The following is a 25636-nucleotide window of genomic DNA, read 5'->3' on the forward strand; positions in this document are numbered from 1 at the left end:
TTAACAAATTTTTGATTAACAAACTCAAACATTGTTCAAATATATATATATATATATTTTTATTTCAACGCGAGCAATAGCAAATGTACGAAAAAAAAAATACATTTTTATCTCCAACGCGCGAGACTCTGTATCGGAAATTCTAAGGCTATGCTCATTTTAGAATTATTTTGCGATATTGCTTTGAACTGAATTTTATGGTTTAAGTGCCAAGAACATGATATGTAATAAGTAAAGGTAACACACAAAACGTTTGTAGAGACATTAGGATTTTTTGGAAGCAGTAAAGAGGAAAAATGAGCAACCGCCTTCGCCGGGAATCGAACCTCTGGAATACGAGCCCAGCGTGCAGACCACCACACCACGAACGCATGCCAAGAATGCGGAAGATATACCTTATACGTCGAAGAAACGGTCCTTTGAGCTTAATGTAAAATCTAAAAGCTTTCAGATTTTTTATTTATTTATTTATTTTTAAAATTTCATTAATCTTATCTTTTAAATTTTACATGAATATTGTATATTGCATTTTATAAATAATGAGCTTCATATTATGAAATTTAGATATTTTTAAAAATTGCCAAATATGGGCACATACGTTATATAGAAAAATATTTTCAATGCATGAATATTTATTTTACAAATACAGGCATTTAAATCTCATTGTAGATAAAAAAATAGACAATAGACAAAAAGAATTGCTGGCAAATGTTTTGCCCTCGGAATTGGTTGTTCTTCTGTCGAAACAAAAAGTAGTGCTTTTTTTTTTTTTTTCCAACATTTTGTCGAACCGTCAGTTACAGACACAAGATAAATCACCGACTGCAAGATTAAAATGAATTGCCTTCATGTCCAACTCGCAACCGTAACTTAAACAACTGCTTCTCTGAATCTGAAAGGTTTCGCTTAGCAATCCAGTGTTTACATTGTTTTTACGTAACAAAATCAGCATTTGTTATTGATTCACATAATTTAAGCTTGATGCCTATGATTACAAGAGAAAAAATATTCAGATAATCCTTATCTGTCTTAATTCAAATCTTAATTATGATGATCGCGAAATGTATAAATTAATTAACTTAATACAAAGTTGAAAAATTATTTCCTTCAAATACCAGACGGCGTTAAATTGCTTCCTATTTTTAACTGAAACTTCGGTGGAAAGATTTTTATCAATTTATTTCTATATCAGAACTTGAAACTAATGAATATTTTGATTTCCCCATCTTCTCAATAATTAACTGAAAATATAGACATGTCCGTTCTCACTGGTTTGAATTAGAGAAATACAGTTAGATAATTCATAAATCAAGAGGTAACTGGCGTACTTTGAAAAATAATTGTAACTAAATTAAAGACAATATGAGAACTTAACTTCGCTGATGCAGTGTGTAATATCCTAGCTAAAATAAGGTTCTTTTGTGATGGTGTATTTGATTAGGAAGATAGCCTTGTTAGGCAGATAGGCCTTGGGGGTCAAAGCACCCAAGGGCTATCTGTCTAAGAGAAGCGATGCCTTCGTGGAGGACTTTCTAGTGGAAACTGTCTTGTATATACGTTACACATTGGGAACAGGTGACAGGTGATGGAGGACGAGGACACCTGGTGTTTAACATACACCAGGCGTTGGGAACAACACGGAAACACCCATGCAGCCAGCCTTTCATAGGGATTCGAGCCCTGGATCGAACTACCATTGTCCAGTGACTTTACGGCTCGGCCGCTAGTGGGCTTTAGAGTTCCTTGGAAGCTAGAATACTGAAAAACTGGGTAGACACTATACGTTGAGTTTTTGTAGTGTAAGTAAAAACTCCGGAGGAGGTTTAAATTAACCTTAATTCTAACTCAAATTGAATTAACAGGTAGCACTTCTCGGGCGTACAAGAAGCCTCTGCTTGGGCTTTAATTCAAAATAAAAAAACTGATGTGTACACCACATGACTTCCTTGTATTGGAATATTAAATTGAAATATTAAATTATACGCATTTTTCTTGCATTTCATTTAAACTTATTGGATTGAATTAAAACTACTTCGCCGACAGCGCATAAACCACAATAGAATAAATGCATTCTTTAAAATTCACTCTAGCATTTGTTTACCATAGCGAAACTCTGGCGCTAGTTTCACTTAACAGTATTAATAATTATATAACAGTTAACTTATATAATAATTTTATAACGGAAACTAAGTTAACTGTTATATGATCCAATAATTATGTAACAGTTAACTTATATATTTCGTTCATATTATAACTCATAATGCACAAAATTTATATCATTTAAAGAATAGAATTATCTAATCGTTGCCACATGTTCTATTCAAATACTATAATAAAGCTAGAATGATGTATAAAAGAAATTAAGCAAACAAAACAAAAAAGAAACAGTTTTTCACAGACGATTGAGTATTTCTCATTCAGTTAATTTAGTTCTCACTTCGCGAGGAGGCAAAAATACGTAAAAACTCAAAATATCTATATTAAAAATTACGAAGTAAATGTCAAACACTTATTTCCTCGAAAAAAATTCCAGAAAGGATTAAGCATGATTTAATTGGCAATAATAAATGAAGTCGTTATCATTGTTGTTGCGAAGCTAAGTTTCACTAGATTGGCAACAAATCCACTAGTCTCCTGTTTCAAATGTAAACATCAATGGCCGCCATTAAAAAAAGGCTTAGCGGCAATTAAACAACTTTAAAATTGCTGATAATTCTAAAAATATTGCACACAGATTTATTAAAGGCACAAAATCCTTAACCGGAAGATAGAAACAACATAATTCAATCATTTTTAAAGCAAAAAATGTACAATTTACAAACATATAAGAGTAAAGAAACTGAGATCACTGAGCCGGGTAACAGAGTGGATATATATATAAATACAGGGGTTGGACAAAAATATGGAAATACCTTTAAAAAAACATGTTTCTTTGCTTAATATGGTGTAGGAAACCCGTTGGCATCCAAAACAGCTTGCAGTCTTCTCGGAATGGATAAATACAGTTCCTGTATGTTTGCCAAGGGAATATTATACCATTCTTCCTGCAAAACGGTGGCAAAATCAGATAACGATGTTGGCGGTGCATAACGAGAACGCACTTTCCGTTCCAATGTAGACCACAAAGGTTCGATAATATTCAGGTCTGGTGACTGTGGTGGCCAGGGGAGATGGGACAACTCATCCTCGTGCTCAGAAAACCAGTCCTGGACAATGTGAGCTGTGTGAACAGGGGCTTTGTCGTCTTGGAAGACACCATCACCATATGGGAACAAAGTTTGTACCATGGGATGAACTTGATCGGCCAAAATGTTCACATAAGTCTTGGCAGTCATGTGCCCTGACACAGTTATCATGGGGCTAGCAGAGAACCACAATATGGCTGCCCAAACCATAGCAGAACCCCCGCCATGTTTCACTCTTCGCAACAAGCAGTCTGTATTATAGGCTTGAGATGGCGTTCTCCAGACGTAAACTCGGCCAGAAGTGGGAAACAATTTGAAAGAAGACTCGTCAGACCATATTACTCGCTTCCACTGCTCTATAGTCCAGGCTTTATGACTTAAACACCACCTTTTCCGGTTACGGGCATTAGCATCACTGATGAGTGGCTTCTCAATTGCAGCACGGCCAGCAATTCCCTGTTTATGAAGCTCCCTTCTAATTATTTTGGTACTCACAGGGTTCGGTAACACAACATTCATTTCAGCAGTAACTTTTGCAGCTGTGGTCTTCTTATTTTTCGTCACAATTGCCCTTAACGATCGTCTGTCACGATCACTCAGGACACACTTTCGTCCGCGCTGTGATTTAGCAGATGATGTTTTTCCGTTTTTCAAATATGCGGAATAAATCTTCGATACAGTACCTCTTGAAACACTAAACACCTCGGCTACCTTGCTTACGGAATCACCTACCATACGTGCTCCAACAATTTGCCCACGTTCGAAGTCTGTTAACTCTGACATAATGCAATGACAACCTAACATAACAGTACTCCGACAACAACTGAACCGTTTAGCACATTTACGAAGTTGTATAGGTGGCGTCAGTAGTCAAAAACGGCAGCGCAACCTACATATTTCATTAAAATCAATCTTTCTTTTCAAACATGCATTTCACAAGGTGTTTCCATATTTTTGTCCATCCACTGTATATTTATATACGTTTGGTGCGGCCAATTGCAACCAAAATACGAGGTGCACATCTACATATTATAGCAGTCCTACATACAAAATTTCAACGTTCTGAGGCTACTCGTTTTTCAGTTATGCGAGATACGTATGTACGCACGTACGTACATACGTTCGTACAGACGCCACGAAAAATTCTCTTCAGAATTTATTTTAAAGCAGTTTTATAATTTTTTGAAGGAAAAGAGTCTTTTATTCTGTCCTTATGTATAGATATCACGCAAAAACATCATTAAATTGCATTCGATAGCGGTCAAAATGGATATTTTCGTTGAAATATGCTGCCTGAAACTTTTCGCGATTACAATACTTCCTTTTTACTTCGTACAAGGAAATAAAAATGCGAAGCTAATATAACGTTAAACAAAATTAGCCAGTCAAAGCTGCCCAGAGTAAATACATGGAGTTGGCCCTTACTTAAAGATCGCTGGTGTATACTAGCAGGTACGTATAAAGTACGGCCGTAGAACAACAAGGTGGCCGAAAAGCAGAGTATGCTCTCCTACTGAAGTGACCCAGACTTTAGTTTACACTCGTTTCTATCCCATTTGCATAAATCGTAATCCTGAACATTCATTCTGGCAGGAAGACGTAGGCGAGAAATTAGAATTTATATCAAAGGCTTTATTCCGAAATAAATAAAAAAAACTATTTGGAAAGTAAATCCTACAAGTGTAGAAACTATTATCACCTCTCTTAAATAGCTCCGTATCGCCTCTCTTTGGACTGAAATTAGGGTTCATAATTTGTCTTTTCTAATGTAATAAATGAGATATATAATATATGATTAAACTTTCAAAATGGCGTGAAATGTTAAAATTAAAGCCTTTGATAAATTTTAATCATCGTGCATTTTAAATATTTTATAGAGACACAGAAAATTAAATTAATATTCATGAAAGAATGCTCATTAAAACTGTCACTTTCTCGGCTAAATTTTGCTGGACTGTTTGATGAAGATTTCATTTTTTTCCTTTCTCATCAGAGAAAATACATGTCATAGCAGCTTAATTTCCATGATGATGCAGAAAACTGTATTTCAAATAGAGATGGGCAAAAACGCTTGTTTAATGGATCAGATCGGGACCGTTTCCTTGCTGAAGGAATCAGTTCTTTTTAACGATTCACTGCTCACTAACCTTGATGAATGCGTTCGGAACAGGCATGGATCAAGAGCGGTGTGCAAAGATGGGGGAGGAGCAGAAATATTTGAACAAGGCGTGGGATAGCTGGAACCAATTCAACCAAACCGCTCACTCCTTGGACTGAAAAAAAAAAAAAAAAAAAAAAAAAAAAAATTCTTGGAATTAAAAAAATGCTAAAAGTTAAAAAAATAATTAAAAACTAAATTCACTTTTGTTAAAGATTACATTATTTTATTAATATAATTGATATTTTGTTGCTACTACAAAACAGTGTAAAAATAAATTCTTAGATTGGAAGCAGATCCCAAAGAACAGGAAATTGTCTGTTGATTATACCGGTATTTTTTTTAATAATCTAATTTTATAAGGTATTTTTCCTTCCATCTTGGCATGCCTTCGTGGTGTGATGATCTGCACGCTGGGTTCGTATTCCAGAGGTCCGATTCAGGTTCGATCCCCGGCGAAGGCGTTGCATATTTTTCTTGTCATATTTTCATCAGTAATGTACCAGTAATGTATCTTGAATATTTATTTGTAACTCTGTAACATGTTATTTTGTATGTCTTTTCGTGCATGTTGATTACCTTTCAGGTGGGGGTCTGGGTCATAATCCCGACAGCCGAAATCCCGACAAGCCAGAATCCCGACTGTCCAAAATCCCGACAGGGCCGAAATCCCGACAACCCAAAGTCCCGACACGGTCGAAATCCCGACAGGGTCAAAATCCCGACAAGCCAGAATCCCGACAGGGTCAGAATCCCGACAGGGTCGAAATCATGACTGTCCAAAATCCCGACAAGTTAATATCTAAATACAAACACTCAATTTAGCTTAATAAAATACAATTTTTAACTAACTATTACATATTACTAATTAAAAGTTTAAATCAAAAATCATAAAAATTATGTCATTACTTAAAATAATTTTTAACAAATTGAAATGACCGTTAAAATTTGAAATGAAGATTTATAAAATGCTTTTTATTAAGAAAAAGAAAACATCACTTACACATGCAAACGACATATTTACAGTGACACATTGTGAGCGATAGCACGAAGATATTCCATCACAGGTCGATTATCACGATCGTCCACAACAGTCAGAGTTCTCCTTTCTCTGTCATCATCTACCTTCCTACGTTTTGGTTGTTGTTCTCCGCGAAGAATGCATTCAACTTAGTATTCCACATGCTCCTGTTCTTTTTGAAATCCTTCTATGATCTTATAAACGCCAACATGCCCGTCCAATTAAGGTTTCCCATCTTCTGTGCCTATCCTCGACAGCATTTTGAGTGCGCGGAGCATTTATAGCTGCCTTTTCTAGATCACTAATGATTCTAGATGGCCTTAGTTCAATATTAATTTCTTCAGCGGAATCAATTAAATCTTGGAATAATCTTTTGTAATTTTCTTCAGATTTGCTAGTCATCAAAGCATGTACTAGTTGCACCTGTGGAAGTATGTTAAGGGGTCATTAGGCCTTATTGGGATTTCGCCTGTGTCGGTATTTTGACCCTGTCGGGATATTGGACAATCGGGATTTCGACCCTGTCGGGATTTTGGCTTGTCGGGATTTCGACCCTGTCGGGATTTTGGCTTGTCGGGATTTCGACCCGTCGGGATTTTGGTTTGTCGGGATTTCGGCTGTCGGGATTATGTCCGGATACCTTCAGGTGGCATTATGTATTTTGAAGGGGTGCTATAGATAGTACAGGTAAAGGTGCTATAGATACTACAATAGAACAAGTAATGTAACAGTAGAATATTGATCTGTGATATTTTTATTCGCAATATTTTGAGTCTCTGTAACGTATTATTTCGTGGATTTACTTACCTACTTGTGCAAAATCATTCCCATTTAATCAGTATTAATAATCAGTGTTATATCAGCCTTTTATCAGTTCTGCATCTATCATATTTGCATCAGTAATGTACCAGTAATGTATCTTGAATATTAATCTGTAACATGTTATTTTGTATGTCTTGTCGTGCACGTTTCAGGGGGCATTATGTATTTTGAAGGGGTGCCATAGATAGTGGTGGACGTGGTTCTATACTGATTAACCGTTTCGTAAGGGGATAGTGCCCACGTCCTCCGTTCTCTCTCTCTCTAAAAAAATATCTAATGTCTTTACAGTGGCGCCCGAACTAAAAGGGTGTTGGATGATGATTCTCCACACCCAGGAATTAACCATTGGGTCCCCTAAAAACCCCAGTCGCTCTTTAAAAGGAGGAGTATATAAGGTATTTCTCCCGCCTTCTTGGTATACCTTCGGGGTGTGGTGGTGTGCACTCTGGGCGCGTATTCCAGAGGTCCGCGGTTCGATTACCGGTGAAGGCTTTGCTAATTTTTCATCTTGCCTGCTTCCAAAAATACCTAACTTCTCTACAATTTGACAAAATGTTAACAAATATCGCTCCAGGTTCTTGTATTCGGTAGGATTCGTATTGTGTTATGCAACCTAGCAAAAATACATTAGAAATTGGAAAAATTTCTGTTCATGAAATATATTCTAATTCTAAACAAGGTTAAAGAGAATTTCACAGCTTTTGATTACAAGACGTTAGAAAAATAAAAAAAATAAATAAAAATGTAATTTATTATTTTACACATATATTACAGTAGTATTGTATAAAAAAGATAATACCTAATATACATAGCTGTACTATGACAGAGTATTCAAATGGAAGAGCTCCGGGGCTACAAAAAGAGAAAATAATCAAGGCTCCGCAGGAGCCAGATTTGAAAGAGGAAATAATGAAGACTTTGTCGGAATCAGATCCGCAGCTAGAGCCGGAGCGTGCGAAAAATCACGACTCCTAAAGACCCAGATCTGCGACTAGTGTCGAAGCACTGACAGTTGTAAATCTGAGGAACTAGTTCCTATAATCTCATGAGGTATTTTCTTCCTCCTTTCTGCATGCCTTCGTGGCGTAACGGTGGCACACCCGGGGCGTATTTGAGAGGCCCAGATTCGAGTTCCGGCGAGGACATTGCTCAGTCTTCGTGTTTCCTACTTCAGAAATCCTAGTGACTCTACAGTGGCGCCCGTACTAAAATGTGGTGGATGATGATTCTGCATGGCGATTGGCTTCCCTAATCCCCAGTCTTTCCTTAAAAGGGGGAGTATATAAAGTATTTTCTACCTCCTTTCTGCATGCCTTCGTTGTGTAATGGTAGGACATTCGACGCGTATTCAAGAGGTCCAGGTTAAATTCTCGGTGAGGGCTTGCCCATTTTTCATGTCTCCGGCTTCGAAAACCTAATGATTCTACAATCTACATACTTTAAACAGATCCTCGCACTGCCAGCTGGGAAGGAAAAAGCCATCCGTTTGCAAACAGGAGTGACTAGTTTTGCTGAGATCGTCGGTTTATTTAATCTTTTGTTTTTTAAGTATTAGATGGAACACAAGCAAGCCAAAAAGCACACATATATACGTACATAATGCACGTGCACACATGAAAAGACGTTTCCTGTAAAATAAAATTGGAAAGACTGCTAATGTTTACATTAAGATGGATAAAAGTTTTGGCACGCTTTCCAACAACAGCTCTGAACTGTTTAAAAACTGCTGTGCCGTTTTCGCCGGAGCGCTGACCATTGATTCAGTAAAGTGTATCAGTTCTTTGAATCGGTTCCGAGGTGATCGTTCATCTCTCATTTCTAAGCTAATTGAAAAAAAAAAAAAAAGAACAGTTTAAGGAATGGATAATAAGATCTGATTTGAATTCGGAGATTTGATTTTGAAAAATTCGTTGTACTTGTATTGCAAAGACATAAATGTATCTCGATTGTTATTGCAATTTATTTTTTTATTAACGGAGCAATAAAAATGTAACAGTTATTTGGATAGCAAGTGTAAAACATAAATTTTTTTTATATTGGACTGTTATGTGCCTCGTTGTTGGAGTCAAGTTGAAGGGTCGAAAATGGTATTCATACAAATTTCATTTATTAGTTTTGTTATTATTTTTTATACAATATATATATATATATATATATATATATATTTCGTTTAAATTTATTTATATATTTCATATATTATGTATTTATGTTTCGTATAATACTTAATTTCAACAAACAATAGACTGAGTAATCTAATTTTTGAAGGAATAGCATTCATAAATATTAAGCAGTCTGTATTTGTCACAGTATTTTTACATGGCACATCTTTTATAAATTTAAAATAATTTTAATTATTTATTTTAATTTAATGACTTGTAGGACACAAAAGATACTTTTATTTTATGTCATGTCTACTGTATTTTCACAATGAAATGTTTTTCGTTGGTCAACTTAGGGAATAGAATTTGCAAACATATATATATATTATATATTTTCTTGACTATGTTAACTGATATGAGTATTTTTATAAAATAACTAAATGCGTTTTAAAGTATAGAAAACAAATGTGAGCAAACAACATTTTGTTTTAGTTAAAAGGAATCTTGAAATTATTAAATTAAATTATTCGTGTTCAAAATTTTACATTATAATGGGGTAAAAATGACATTATCTTAATCTTTTTTCTTTTTCCAAAGGTTACATTCTTCAGTATAAAAGTGAATCCGGTGATACTGCAGAAGAGTCCCATGTGCCGTCACAGAAGACCAGCGCTGTTGTAAAGAGCTTAAAATGTGGTACAAAATATCACTTCACTCTCACAGCATTCAATAGTGCTGGAAGAGGCGAACCGAGCGATGAAGTAATAGCCAGAACTAAAGGAGGAGGTATTTATTACATTTTCATTTCTGCAATAAAATACAGTTAATTGGTATAATATTAAACTACGAAATTAAAAAAGTAGTATTTAAACAAAAATCTGAAAGTTTTCAGATTTTATATTTAGCCCTTCGTTTTCTTAACGTTTTGTATGCTACATTTGCTTATTAAATATCACGTACTTCGCACTTAAAACACACAAATATCAATTCAACAGCAATATTATCACAAAATATTTAGAAAACAGCAAAACAACATATCTTTAGAATTCCGATACACAGTCTCGCGCGCTGGAGATGAGACTTTTTTTCATGCAGCGTTGCCATTGCACGCTTTGAAAATCGTTTAGTGTGTTAATCAAAAATTCTTTACAGTTTTACAAAAATTTATAATACATAACAAAACAAATTCGAAATTCAAAATTTGCTCTTTTAAGTGCCCGTGTTCGGTTGGAGGACTGCGTTATTCAAAATTTGATGGCTATAGGTACTGTTTTTTCTTGCACAATGGAAGAAACTTTCATGCATTCATGCAGATTCTTCATTATTTAGTCTCTTTAAATACAATACATGACGATAATATATGGTAGCTCAATATGAAAGTGAAAAGGCGTAAAATGCCCGTTTTGAAACTAATAGCCCTTTGGCTCTAATGCTCCTTTGGGCTAAAGTACAAGATTTTTTAATTTATTAAATAAGTTATTTTATCTTCATAAGTTATTTTTAACTATTTTTAATTTATTACAAGTGTATACATTTAAGATATTTTATAATTTATAATTTTTCTTCTTTTCAAAAATTTTATAAAGTTGCCTTTTTTTCCTCACATTTTAGATTTTGTAAACAAATTTTATGTTTATAGAAATTAATGGAATCAAAATAACTGGAAAAAAATTTCATCCAGGATCTGTAAAATGTGCATTCCTAATTTTGTAACTAACTCAAAAATATTCAAAAGTACCAAAGCACAAATTACATTACAAAAATTATCAATATTCATATAATCTTTAACTTAAGGAAACTGCGTGAAAATGAGAAACATCTCCCTTTAAGATATTTTGCATAACTGTGCGCAGAAGCATATCTTTACTTTATTATGCGTCGCCCAACCGGTACAGTTGTTACTGTTGCTGACTGCCGTGTCAAAGGGTCCGGGTTCGAATCCCGGAGAAGGCATGGATGTTTATAAATGTATAGTGACTGTGCGGCATGGGGCACTCTATATATGCGGTAAGCCGAAATTTCTGTCGAGAGCTGGTGGTAGGGTAACAGGGTTGGGAGACCCATCGTTCCGGGTTGCTCTGGATCAAAATTGCTAAATCGCACTGTCACCTGTAAGGTGCTTTTGCCGACGACTTTCGTAAACTTAAGCTCCTTGCCACGAGGAATTTCGTGGACTTGGGGTGACTATAGGTTAGACAAGTTTTCATTAGCAACAAACTGTTGTTGCTGTTGCTATGCGATTTCTCCCTTAAGCTGAAATTAAGAAGTAGATTTTTATTCAATAAGAAAGAACGCACTGCTGGTAAGATTTACCAATAAGATAGTTTCGTATTATTTGAAAATATAATGAATTACTATACGAAACGAGACCGTAACTAATTTAATTCACCGATAATTGCGAATGTCTAAAATGTTCTCGATTTTGTAAACGAGTTATTCGAGCAATAGGCTTTATCCTTTCCCAAATGACACTAAAACATGCACTGATGCTGAAACTGACAAGCAAGCAGCTTAGCCAATTCTGTCTTCCTGAGCTTAGATAAGTATCTGTGTTCTATGGGATCGAAATGCTAGCGAATGTTTTTTTTTTCTAAGGATTTAATTTTTAACAGAAATTTTGAAAAATGGACTTAATTTATGTGCGCAAGTGTCACCAAGTTTCTTGATCGAATAGTTTCTATAAGGAATTTAATAAAATAAAATGCTAATTAAAGGAGCATTTTAGGTACTCTTGCTAAATATTTAAAAATGCATGTGAATTACATTTGGTCAGTGTGGAAGACTGATCTAATTTTCTAGCAGATACAAGCCTTCCATTCTAACTACGTTTAAGCAAGGTCATCAATAAATACGTTAGAAACAAGTATAGAATTAAGTTATGCAGCAAGCAGTATTAATGATTAAATAGTAAAATTTTCCACATAAATGCAGCTTCTCTGAAACTTTCATCACATCGATGTCCAAAGTGTTTCCAGAGTTAAACTTACAGATAATTAACATGTGATAACTCGAAAAATGATTGGATTAGTTTCACATATAAGTTATTTCTCCCGCCTTCTTAGCATGCCTTCGTGGTGTAGTGGTAAGCACGCTAGGCGCTTATTCGACAGGTCCACCCGGCGAGGACAATTCTCATTTAACATCTATCTTACTTAAAATAACCCATTGCCTACACAAATAAAATTGTGTGAATGTTATCCAAAACTATAAATTAAGTTAATTGATTAACGCAAAGCAATTTTAGAGATATCTGGCTACAAAGAGGGATGTCTTCATAGAGCACATTTTAACTGAAACTGTCTACATTACACACGGGCACATGTGAAACGCATATGCGGTGAGCCTGTTCGCAGGGATTTCAACCTGGGTCGAGCCACTAGTGTTTAGCTCCAATACTATAAGCTAGCAATAGTTGTGTATCAAAATAAATAGGAGGTAAATGTTTTGCGATATGTAAGTTGTAGTTTTTATGCTAAATAATCATCTATAATATTATTTTGTTTTACTTCCATTTCGATATTCGTCAACTGCCAACAGGATGCCAATTAGTTAACTCTAAATGCAGTGCTAGCTAGTGTAACGTAAGCGCAATGTTTCTGAGTTTGACAAAGATCGCAGACTTTTTTATCTCACTCTGCGACTGAATTACTCAAACAGCTTTAGCTACGCTAGCCATAATTGCTTCGTCCAAATACTGAGACCTATGCCGAAGCATAGTCGCTTGTGTTTTGTATTTAATATTTAAATTTATCTGCCTGTATGGTTCTCTAAGTTGATATTTATATTAACGTGGAATCTTACAACATGAAACCAGAAAAGATCAAAACATGGCCCTTCGTTTTTCCAGATTGCGCCGGCTAATAATCAGTGTGATAGCAGCGTCACAGAACTTTACATGCCTCACAAAGCCCCTTTCCATTTTGTAAATGATGCAGTGGATAACTTGCGTTTGGGAATAAATCTTGTTCTTCTAAAAATAAAGCTTTTAATACCTGGAGGGCCCTAGGTGGGTGATGGAGTTAAGCAAGGGCTCTTCTCAGAGCATTTCAAACATGCTCATGGAGAAAAGAAATAGATCTGACTACATCAACTTTGCTATGGTATTTAGGTCCGATGTGGCATAACCATAAGGTAGAGAGTAGATATCCTCTTTCTTCAGAAAATCGTCGAATATTTTCAGCTGAATTGACGTAAATCCTCCTATGGTTCATAACTCGAACGAAGACCTCTGCTGACAACCTCCTGTCCTGTCGTATACTTCTGATAACGTAACGCAATAATTGGGTTGACGTTTCTGATAATCCTTTTCTGTAAGATTTTGTACCATCTCCAGTATCACCTCCTGTACTTAGTGTTCTTCCATACCACCTACACATAAGATCAAAACAGTCCACTGTAACTGTAAATAGTATTAAAACAAAGCTTCCTTTCTTAAATATATAGAATCTTGGACACACTCCGGATTAACCTAAATCCGGAGTTTAATCCATCTTTATTAAATAGTGCGTCCAGCAAGTTTTTATGCTCTCAGTTGACAAATCTGCCTCAAAATCCTCTAAAAACACTCAGAGGAGTTGGATGTGTCTTAATGGATTTTATTCAATTTGGTTAGGAATGAATTATCTGTGATATGAGATACTCTATTTCATAAACAACTTTTCGGAACGTAAACATGAACCAAATATGTTGAACAATGTCGAGTTCTTCTACGAAGATTCGTGAGGATCAAAAGCTATGTCCTACAATAAGTGTTCTAGTGCGATGAACTAGCCAATATGACATCGAAGCAGTTTTTGAGCATTATTTATTTATTTGGCCTGTACATGACCTTTTTAAACACGTAATAACAGAACTTATATACTATTAATTTTTAAGGGATTATGGCAGAGAGAAGAAACTGCCCGGATACACTGCATACAGTGGCAGCGAGGATATGAGTTGTTGTCCAAAAGGATTAGAGATTTGTTGTCGCAAACGCTTTCAAACGTTAAACAAGAAGAAAATCTGAAAGGTTTCAGACTGTAAATTAAGTCTAAAGGAGCGTTTTCTTAACATTTTGTCTGTTACCTTTATTTATTAAATATCTGTTCCTCGCACTTAAACCATAAAATTCAGTTCAACATCAATATCGCAAAATAATTTTAAATTGAGCATATCTTTAGAATTTCCGATACACAGTCTCACGCGCTGGAGATAAAAATGCTTTTTCTGTATAACGCTGCCATTGATGGCTTTTAAATACCTGAGTTTATTAATCAAAAATTCTTTAAAAAATTACAAAATATGAAATTGATAATAAAACAAATTCCAAATTTCAAATTTCGGCTTTCAGATGCCCATATTCTTAGAAGGATTACGTCATTCAAAACTGGATGGCTCTAGGTACCGTTGTTTTATCACAATGTGAGAAACATACATACATTTATACAAATTCCTCATTATTTAATTTTTTTCAAATGTAATACAGGGCGATTATATTTGGTGGCAACTGTTTGAAAAGTGAAACGGACATTCAGAGTGATTCGACGCAAAGCGAAAACAATAGTCCCTCAGGGGCAAAGTCCCTTTGGACGAATAAATCCTGTATCCTCAACGTTCCTTATTACCTAAGAAATTTCATTAGTCTAATAAATTTATTAATTACTTATTTTAATATATTTAAAGTAATAAATAAATATTTTAGAAGTCAGAGGAATTCTAAACTGTATTCTGAAGTAGAAAACAAGATACAAAGTCTTAGTAGGATTTTTCACACTCTGATACATATGAATTGCTTTATAATCTGCAAAGTTTATTCAAAATGTTAGTTCTTGATATTCATAATTACAGCTCATAAAGAGATCGAAATCAGTTACTATTGTTAGAGAAAATAATGTAGAATTAAGAAAATGGTCTAGTAGATGAAAATTATTATCGAAATATAGGAAACAGTTTACTAAACTGTTTACATTAGACGTTTATCAGAACTCATTAACATATTTTAAGGTATATAAACTGAATAATAGATAAATAAAAGTGACTTTGATGCAGCTGTGAATACATTTCAACAAAAACATTTGGATTCTTAACGTTAAGGAAAATCTAGAAATTTTATTCATTTAATATTCTGTGAAAAGAATACAGCCTTTAAAACTACATTTAACTACATCAGCATTGTAAACACAAAGAATATATGGTCCATAATGTACTATGCCTTTAAATGTGTACGAAATTCCCTCTAAGTGGATTAATTTAAGACAAATTATCAGCTGAAGAATTTTGCATCACTGTGAAAGCATTATGTGTGCTCTCAGTTAGCAGATTAAAATAGCACCACAAAACATTAAATTTGATTATGAATAAATAGAAATACTTGGGTTAAAAGACTATGCGTATATCCAATGCTATTAGTGTTCAGGTAGATAAATTAACTAACTCAAGTATCGCAATTAATGGACTACATCCTTTACTGAATAGAATAAAAAAACCCTTTGTGTAGTTTATGTTCTGTAATAAATGGAAAAATGCATTAAATGTTGTGCAATGTTCAGTACTGAATTATTAGCACAGAAGGGTTATTAATTTCGTTTTAGCATTTTGTGGCGTTTCGCTATAAACGGCATTTCACTTTTCAAACTGTTGCCACCGAATATTATATTATCACCCTGTGTTATATTTAAAGAAATTAAATAATGAAGATTCTGAATAAATGTATGTATGTTTCTCGCATTGTGATAAAACAGCGCTAACTAGAGTCATTATATTTTGAATAACTGCGTCTCCACCCGAATATGGGCAACTGGAAGCCAAAATTTGGGATTTTTAATTTTGTTTATTATCTGTTTCATATTTTGTAAAACATTTGTGAGTTTTTAATTAAGAAATTCAACGATTTCAAAGCGAGCAATAGCAACACCGTACGGGTAATTAATATATATATATATATATATATATATATTTTTTTTTAAGCGCGCAGCACTGTTTATCGGAAATGTTAAACATATGGTTCTTTCTAAATTATTTTGTGATATTGCTGTTGAATTCAATTTTATGGTTTAAAGTACAGAATATGATTTTTAATAAATAAAGGTAACAAACAAAAAGCCCCTTTGGGCCTCATATAAAATCTGAAAACTTTCAGATTTATTTTTTATTTTATTGTGCTTATATTTTGGAAAATATAGGCAGAAATTACGTTTGATATTCTGCATTAAACAGCATTCACATGTTTTGAGAATTTTATTAAATGAATCTCTAAAATTCTGTACGGGTCTGTCTGTCCGTTTATTGTGACATCATCTTCTCCTGAACGGCGGGGAGTTGAGTTTCTAGAGAGGTAACCCCGGATTCCGAAAACTCGTGTTAAGACATTGCACTCATTTTTTTCCCGAGTGGCAGCAGTCTCCCTCGCTGGAGATAAAAACCAAGGTCATATTCTGAAGCTGAAGAAAGTACGCGATTGCATGTGACGTCATTGTGATAATTCCATGGACCTAAGAAATAATAATTCCATGGACCTCTTATAAGGTCCATGGATAATTCGAGCATTTTTCTCTAATTTAAGCATTTTAAATAAATAGCTGCTGTTCAAAAAAAAAATTTTTTTTTGTTCTTTCAGATTGATAACTGCCACGTTAATTCTTTTATTGATATCGAGAAAAATTTGTTATATTACATTAAATTTAAATCATGACATCATACCCATAGCTGCAGTATCAAATATTTTTTCCCTGGTTTGGCAACAAAAGAATTATGTACGAATTGGTTGATGCTTGGAAAACCTGAACTGATTTCTTTCATATTGAAACAATTTTATACATTTTCTTTGCAGATATACATATAAATTATAAATTTTGCTTTGGCCGTAGACCCACATCTGACAGGCTTGCACACTAGTTTGATATTTAATTTTTGATTGGCAAGGCCTTTTGAATCTACTTCATGAAAAGCTGTATTTAAATAGAATTTATTAACTACTCATTTTAACCTTTGTCTCATAACGTCTACTCAACAAAGTAATATTTAGATCATTGAAAATCAATCTTAAAAAAAGATTTTACACAAAAATTAATGCTTAGAAAGTGAGAACAAACTTCATGACTCGATAAAAAGTGGTCTTACTACTTGTATTTAGGAGTTAAACTAGATGCTAAAATTCATTCCAGTTACTTTTCTGCAAACCTCTGTAAGTGATAAGTGATAAGTGACGGAGGACGTGGGCACTGTCCCTTTACCTTAATGGTTAATCAGTAAAGCACCACGTCCGCCATTATCCAGAGCCGCCAATGGGGTTCGCTGCCGTCCAACTGCCCGGGTCCCAGTGTTTGTTGATATCTGAGAAAAATATAAGTACATGGCCATACAGGGGCTTTTTTAACATGCTACTTTTACAATACGTTACGATACTAATGATTCAATTATAATGCATTTAAAAACTAATTTTGCAGCATGCACTATATATTACGATACTGATTTATACAATTCATACATTACCAATTATACATTAGAGTACTAATTATGCAATTTCAATACATTATAATACTAATTATGCAGTACACACATAAACTTTACAGTGCATGTTACGATGAATAATAGAAACATTACCAATTATACAATTATTATACATTACAATACTAATTACATTACCAATTATACAATTATTATACATTACAATACTAATTACATTACCAATTATACAATTATTATACATTACAATACTAATTCAGTGCTACTGCTAGTAATTCTGATAAATATTACACATAGTTATGCAGTAATTCTCAAATGTATTCTCAAGCATGTAAGTACATATTCAGCAATTTTGAACAGTTTGGCACTGATCAAGCCTAAGGCAGAAGGTATGTGCATGACTTTTATTATTATATTCACGCAAATAGACAATTGATTGATAGTGTATTCACTTGCAGGTGTTTTTTCAAGCACATAATTACATGAACATAGTCAGTGTTACTAAGCTATTTGGCAAAGATCGGTGCCTAACGCAGATAGTTTGTCCATGATTTTTGTTATTTTTTCCACGAGATATTTTTGTTTAATTATAAATTTACAATAGGCTTGTCTATTAAGCTCTGGTAAATGAACGTGATGCTGCTCTGTGAGTGGGCAGTCTGTGAGATAATGATCCGGGCTGCCTATATTACCACAAACACAATTATCTGTTTCTGTAATTCTGAATCTTTCAAAGTACTGTGGAAACGGGCCATGCCCTGAGAGAAATCGGACTAACAGTGAATTCCCTATATTGCGTTCAAGATGCACCTTTGGAATAAAATAAGCTGTCCTTCGTCCTGTATTGCTGATATTCCATTCATTTTGCCATGTGTCAGTTGCTTTCTGCCTGAGTGTTTTTTTGAAGTGTGACATTGGCCAGAGTATATGATACTGCCTTATATTGTGTTCTGTAGGATTTTCAGCCGCTTGCTTTGCTAAAGTATCAGCAAATTCGTTCCATGCATGACCTACATGCGCTTTGACCCATTTGAGGAAATATTGGCTATTGTAGTTTTCCCTTAGTATCTTTTGTATTGCAGTTACAATGGGAGAAGAGTGATCGGGATTATTGATCGCATGTATCGAGGATAAACTGTCAGTAAATATGATAGCTCTATTATGACGCTGTTCTACTAGGTAAGTTAATGCTTCTTTTATAGCCAACATTTCGCTCTGGAAGACAGTATTATTTTCATGCAAGTGCCCTTGCCAAGTATGTAGAATGTTTTGGTTAGCGACTGCAACAAATGCACTTCCTACGCCATTATCAATTTTCGATCCATCTGTATATAGGCATACTTTAACTTCTGGATCTGTTGCGTTTTGGTGCAGTATGCGGACTCCAATTCCTTTCTTGGCTGGATGTATTTGAACATTAATTAGAGATCCTTCATAATCCGAGGGGTTATAAATCTCATCTTTGTATTGAGTAATTTGACTTAATTGCTTCAATGTTTGCCTAGCTGCCTCTTCTTCAATTCTAATGTGTAAAGGAAGTAGTCCAGCAAGCACATTTAAGGCATCCGTAGAAGTTGTACGATAGGCCCTAGTAATCAGTAGTGCAAATGGTCTTTGAATCATGTTTAAGTACTTGATTTTCCGACCTTGCATTGGTGACGCCCATACAGCGCATCCATAGGTAATGATTTTTTCAATTACTGTTTGGAAGAGGATTTTCTGAAAATGGTGACTCATGCCCCATTTATTGCCTTGAAATTGTTTTAGATAATTGGCTATGGTCACTGCTCTTTGTTTCAGATTGAGCAGGTGCGGAATCCAGGTGAGTTTGGTGTCAAAAATGACTCCCAGATAGCGCAAGGTTTTCACTATTTGTATGCGTTGATTGTTAATGCAAATTCTCGGCTGTCTGGTAAGTGAGCCACCTTTTTTCGGGAAAAGTATAATTTTTGACTTGTTATCAGCTATCTTTAATTTCCGCTCTAGACAAAGTTGATGAAATTTTTCACAGACTTCATTACAATTCCTTTGTATTTCATCGCGACTCTTACCCTTTACTATGAATGCTACATCATCTGCATACGCATGTATGCTTGCATATTCAGGCCAGGAGGTCGCTATGATATCATTGAAGGTAACATTCCACAGATGTGGCCCCGCACAGGATCCCTGAGGACAGCCCATAGTTTGTTGGTTTTCCAATATTCCACTATTATGAACAATGATGAGGCGTCTGTCAGAGAGATAGTGTGAAAGCACCTTAAAGATGTTGCTGGGGCAGTTAACTGATCTTAATGCTTCCTTTATTGCTGGCCACCATAGCATATCAAACGCGCTTTTTAAGTCAATGCTGACTAGAGCCGTGTGATAGCCATGGTTACGGTTGTCATAGATGGCCTTTTGTATATCATTTAATGCATGTAACGTAGAGCATCCTGTGCGAAATCCATATTGGCGTGGATGCAGATAATTTCCAGAGTGTAGATGATGGCGAAGACGCTTCATGATCAATTTTTCAAAAATTTTCCCCAGGGATGGTAGCAAGCATATAGGGCGATAGGCCGAAGAGTCTTGAGGGTTGCGGTTCTTTTTAAGGAATAATACAACTTGTCCAACTTTGAAGGCCTGTGGAAATGTGCCTGTGTGTAACAGTTTATTAAATAATTTAACAAAGAATGGCAGGCAAGCGCCCACTGCTATTTTCATTATTGCATAATTAATTCCATCAGGGCCTGGGGCCTTCTTTTTTGGTAATTGTCTTAGGACTTGTTTTACCTCCATATTGGTAAAGTGGACGTCGGATGGTGTTGGAGGTGTACTGTTGTTAATTCTCATTTGTGTGTGACTAGCTGTATCATCTTCCAGAGAGTCTTGGTATATAACCGAGTTTAAAATACTCTGAAAAGTTGCAGCTGTATGTTGGTTGGAAAGATCAGGAGATGTAATTAGCTGAAATTGAGTAGGTTTAAAGAGTTTTTCTGTAGCTATCTTGTGTGGTATGCCATAGACATCAGTAGACTCCGTACAGAATGTTCTCCAAGACTGCAGTCTCGATTGCACAATTAGCTTTTTATAGGCCGCTCTTTCTCTCTGAAAAATCACAAGTGTATTTGTTTGAATATTGTTCCTTCTTTCTTGCTTGAGGCGACGACGAAGAGCTCTGCATTTCTTTTTTTGAATTTGCAAATCCTGCGTCCACCAACTGATGTTTTGTATTTTCCTAGCGGTGCGTGTCGGCAACTGTTCATCACAGACATTCTTTAAAATTCTCATTAAGTCATTTGTTAAGTCTTCCATTTTTTCCGAATCATGTGCTTGATCCAGTGATGATTCAAGTAAGGCAATTTTCTCCTTTATGGTCCTTGTAAATGCACGTATTTTATTGTTTGGCAGGTTATAGCGGCGAATGATCATGGTTGTAGTTGGGCTGTTAATGTCAAAAGTAATGTATTTGTGATCCGAAAGACTTTCAGTTTCTTCCACTTGCCAGTTTTGAATGTTTTGTGCTATGGAGAATGATGAAATAGTCAAATCCGGCCAGCCCTGTGCATATATGCGATCAAATGTTGGTGGCGCATCAGCAGTATTGTGTAAAACCAGATTGTTGGCAGCAATAAAGTCTTCCATAAGTTGACCTCTGGAGTCCGTCTGTGCATAACCCCATCCTGTATTATGGGCGTTGTAATCTCCCACCTACTTGGAGACTGAATTAAAAAACTAAGTTATTTTCTCAATTCTTGAGACATACATATGTGGTATAACGGTTAGCCTACTCGGCGCGTATTCGAGAGGTCCAGGTTCGAGACCCGGCGAGGGTATTGCTCATTTGTAATGTCTTCTGCTTGAAAATAACCTAATGTCTCTACAGTGGGGTCCGAACTAAAAAAGGTGGTGGATGATGATTCTTCACCTGCAGGGTTTAACGACTGAGTTTCCTAATCCCCAATCGCCCTTTAAAAAGTGGAGTATATAAGGTATATTCTCCTTCTTTGACATGCCTTCGTGGTGTAACAGTTAGCACACTCGGCCCGTATTCGAGAAGTCGAGGTTCAAGTTCGGCGAAGGCATTGCGGATTTCTTCGATTTGCTTGTTCCGAAAAAAATTTAAATGATTCTACAGTCTTGCCCTAACTACAAAAAGTTGGTGCATGATGATTGGCGACTGGGTCTCCTAATCCCCGACCGTCCATTAAAAGGTATTTTCTCTCTTCTTTCTACAAGCCTTTTTTGGTGTAATTTGTTGCACACTCGACGCATATTCGAGACATCAAAGTTCGAATCCCGTCGAGGGCATTGCTCATTTTTCATATTTCCTGCTTCAATAAATAAATAAATAAATAAATAAATAAATAAAAACTTATGACTCCACAAAAGTTAAGAAAGGGAATTCCGGAATTAACATTCAAATCCTGACAAACAGCTAAACTTCTTTACAGAAAAGATATTAGACATAGATTATAGAAGAAGGAAGGAAAAAAAAAAAAAAAACCTAGAATAAACTTTAACCAATTTTTCTTTTCTGAAATCTGGTATATATCAAAAAGCACCACTTTCTATGCGTTTGACGTGTTTGGACTTCATATAAAGAAAATGTAAGGAAATACAAAAGATGAGTCTGAAAAGCAATACGCACTGGAAAAACAAGTAATTACTTTCTGGCATTGTTTCCCTTACAAATGGCAGTTTTCGTAACACGAACCCTCTCCATCATAAGAAGACGAACAAAGGGACAAGAAAAGATCAGAAATATAGAAATTGAGTGCTAATTCGACCTACATGCACTCAGGCTGTTTGTTATTTATTTCCCCGAGGGACGGAAGGAAATATGTTCGGAAAATGTCATTTAAGGCGAGGGGGAACGAAAGTTAGGTATCCATTTTCTAGCAGTTCAAGTTGTTTAGGCATCAATTTTATCTTTATGGTCGCGAATATAAAAAAGGGAAAAGGCGCGAAATTCGAACATGGAACTGGTACTCAGCTTCAAAAAATGGAATGCATTCATTTGATAATGAAATATGATGTATAAATATATTTGGAAGTATTAATGTGCTGATTTGAAGAAGAAAATTTTGATTCTTATAACATTATTATTTTTATTATTATTATCATTTATGTGTTCCGCCCTAAGACACTACATGGAAGGGAGGGATGACTTCGTGGAACACTTTCTAAGGAACACTGGCTTATATTAACACGTTACACATGGGTAAAATCACAAAAACCCCCATGCACACAGTCCGTTCCCCGTATTCAAACGTCGACCGAACTAGCCTTTTTAAAACGCTGAAGGAAATTGCAAAAGAAGGTTTTATAATCATGATTATTTGTTTGATTATTATTTACTGATTCAAAAAACACCTAAAATAGCATTTGCGTGGTAAAAATAAATAATTAATTACAAGGAAGGATTCCTAAATTTAAAATTTCACATATGTGAATCCATGCCTTTTTCTCACGAAAATATAAACATAAATATGTAAAATATGATTAACGTAATTGCAACTACATGGCAAAGACCTTCAAATTCATAAATTTTAATTAAACACATCCCCGCTTCAGACATTCGCTTTGCACCATTTCGCGTCCTTCTGACGCATGTTACGTCACTCTTTCCCTGCAACTTCTCTGCACTGCGACATCTTTAACCCAATCACTGCTCTGAACTAACACAAAGACTTTCCGGCTATAAATAACGATGAGAACTTGCACCCATTGTTTCAGTTCAAATGGACATTAACCCGGATGGTCTATTCGTCTTCAAACGGCATTTTGCATTAAATAACTAGGAAAGTCTGAATCGCTTTTCAAATTGTTGCCACCAAATATTATCGCCCTGTATTATATTTAAATAAATTAAATAATGGAGAATCTGCATGAATACATGTATCTTCCTTGTATCGTGAAGAAACGACGGTACCTAGAGCCATCAAATTTTCAATAGCGTAATCCTCCACCCAAACATGGGCACTTGTAAGGCCGAACTTAGAATTTGTTTTATTAACTCTTTCCTATTTTGTAAAACTTTAACGAATTTTTGATTAGCAAACTCAACGATTTCAAAGCGAGCAATGGCATTACTGCATGGTTAAAATATATATATATATATATATATATTGTCGAAAATTTTAAAGATGCACTATATAAATTTTATGTTAAATTTTATGTGGTTTGAGTGCGAAGAACATGATATTTAATAGATAAAGTTAACACACAGAACGTTAAAAAAACACCCTTTTGGGCGCAATATAAAATCTGAAAGCTTTCAATTCCTCCCCCGCCCGCCGGCTGTTTTTGAATAAACAACATTTCAGTTTCACATTTTTTCTCTATTATCTGAAATGTAAACAGCTTATATGGATATTGTGCAGCATGTTTAGTAGCACTTACAGTGCCTTATCAGTTTTAAACGAAAATGTAGTTCTGAATAATTATTTCTGTGCAAAATAAAATAATGTTTTAACCATTAAGCCAGCTATGGATTTTGCATAAATAAAATATGTGCTGCTCACCCAACGGCAAAGTATTTTAAGTAATAAAGTAAGTAATAAAAGTATTTAAGTAACGTCTATTTAAAATGCAACACAGAATTATTATTGCAGTTCATTACAAAGTCAATTTTGAAGGCCACCTCTTCATAAATGCAAATGAGAAGAAAAATAACGGTTCTCTATATAACCAGCAATTAATATTTGTGCAAACGTTTCGACTTTATTTCAAGTACACCAATGAACGCATCTTCAAAATTGTGAATCAGGCCAAGGACATTTTGTCAATGTCGTAGTATAGTAAAATATGGTATAATTGTTCCTTAAGAAATCCGCAATGTTTATGTTTTTCCGATAACGGTTTGAAAGTAGGTCAAGTATCTAATTTTTTTTTTTTTTTTTTTATCTTAAAGGAATTCCACCAATGTTAAAAAAAATATTGTACTTCAAGTGCAAATAGAAATATAATAAAGAAATCGTTGGACATTGTTATCATACTGAAAATCTGAATAAACAATGATGTTTCTTCTTATATTGGATTAAAAGTTCTGTATAATTGTTTTAAGAAAATGAAAGATTAAAAATTATACGGCATTAGAAATTCGAATTTTGCTAATTTGGTTTAACAAATTAAAAAAGAACTTGAGATTTTTATTTAGGAAAGGTTATGAACATGATCAATATATTTTTGTATTATTGTTTAAATATCTTTGAATTTAGATATCTTTGAACCAAAGATATTTAACGTCCAAAGATATTTTGAAGAATATTATTAATTATGTTAGGACTATAGAATGAAACTGCCGAAACCTCATCTTAGAGAAAATTTGTCTTTGGCGACCAAAATGTTTATTTATTTTTACATTTGTGTGTCATGTATAGGAATTTTCAGGTTAATAATTTTAGAAATAACAGTGATTGTATTTACATATGGATATTTTTTTGTTTTAAATATAGCGACCCAAACTAGAGTATCCTCAAAGGAGATTGTTGTCTTTATGGAGGACGTTTTAAGGGAAACTGGCTATTACCTATGTTACACACATAAGAGAAACGATGAAAACTCTCATGCAGCTAAGTTTGTTGACGGGATTTGAACTCGAGTCCAATAACCAGTGTTCAGCGACTTTTAGGTCTCTATCACGCTGTATTAATTAAGCTTCTAGCCTGTGGAAAGCCATCATCACGCTAAAAGTAGCTCAATTGGCGCAAAATTATACGATAGTATTGTAAACGTGATTAATAGCTAAATAATGCAAAATGCTGTATGAAATTTTATTGGTCTGATAAAGCAATCGTACATCATTTTCTAAAATATGATACTAACCAAGATACATAAATTCTGAATATTTTAAGAATTTACAGCTACATTCTCAAGTATTTACCTTCTGTTTTTGAAGAGATTATAATGCATTTCTCCC

General features: G+C 34.7%; 1 protein-coding gene across 5 annotated transcripts in view; it reads left to right on the forward strand.

Annotated features, from left to right (window-relative positions):
- LOC118192095 (cell adhesion molecule Dscam1-like) overlaps positions 1-25636 on the forward strand; it is a 1228438-nt gene that overhangs the window by 916265 nt on the left and 286537 nt on the right. For all 5 annotated transcript variants that reach the window (XM_085823258.1, XM_085823260.1, XM_085823262.1 and 2 more), the window contains exon 19: positions 9883-10071. In XM_085823258.1, the coding sequence (XP_085679384.1) occupies positions 9883-10071 (189 nt within the window). The remainder of the gene's footprint in view (positions 1-9882; positions 10072-25636) is intronic.

The sequence above is a fragment of the Stegodyphus dumicola genome, chromosome 9, assembly GCF_044657685.1.
Source record: "Stegodyphus dumicola isolate Sdum_Otavi_A_Nest chromosome 9, ASM4465768v1".
NCBI lineage: Eukaryota > Metazoa > Arthropoda > Arachnida > Araneae > Eresidae > Stegodyphus > Stegodyphus dumicola.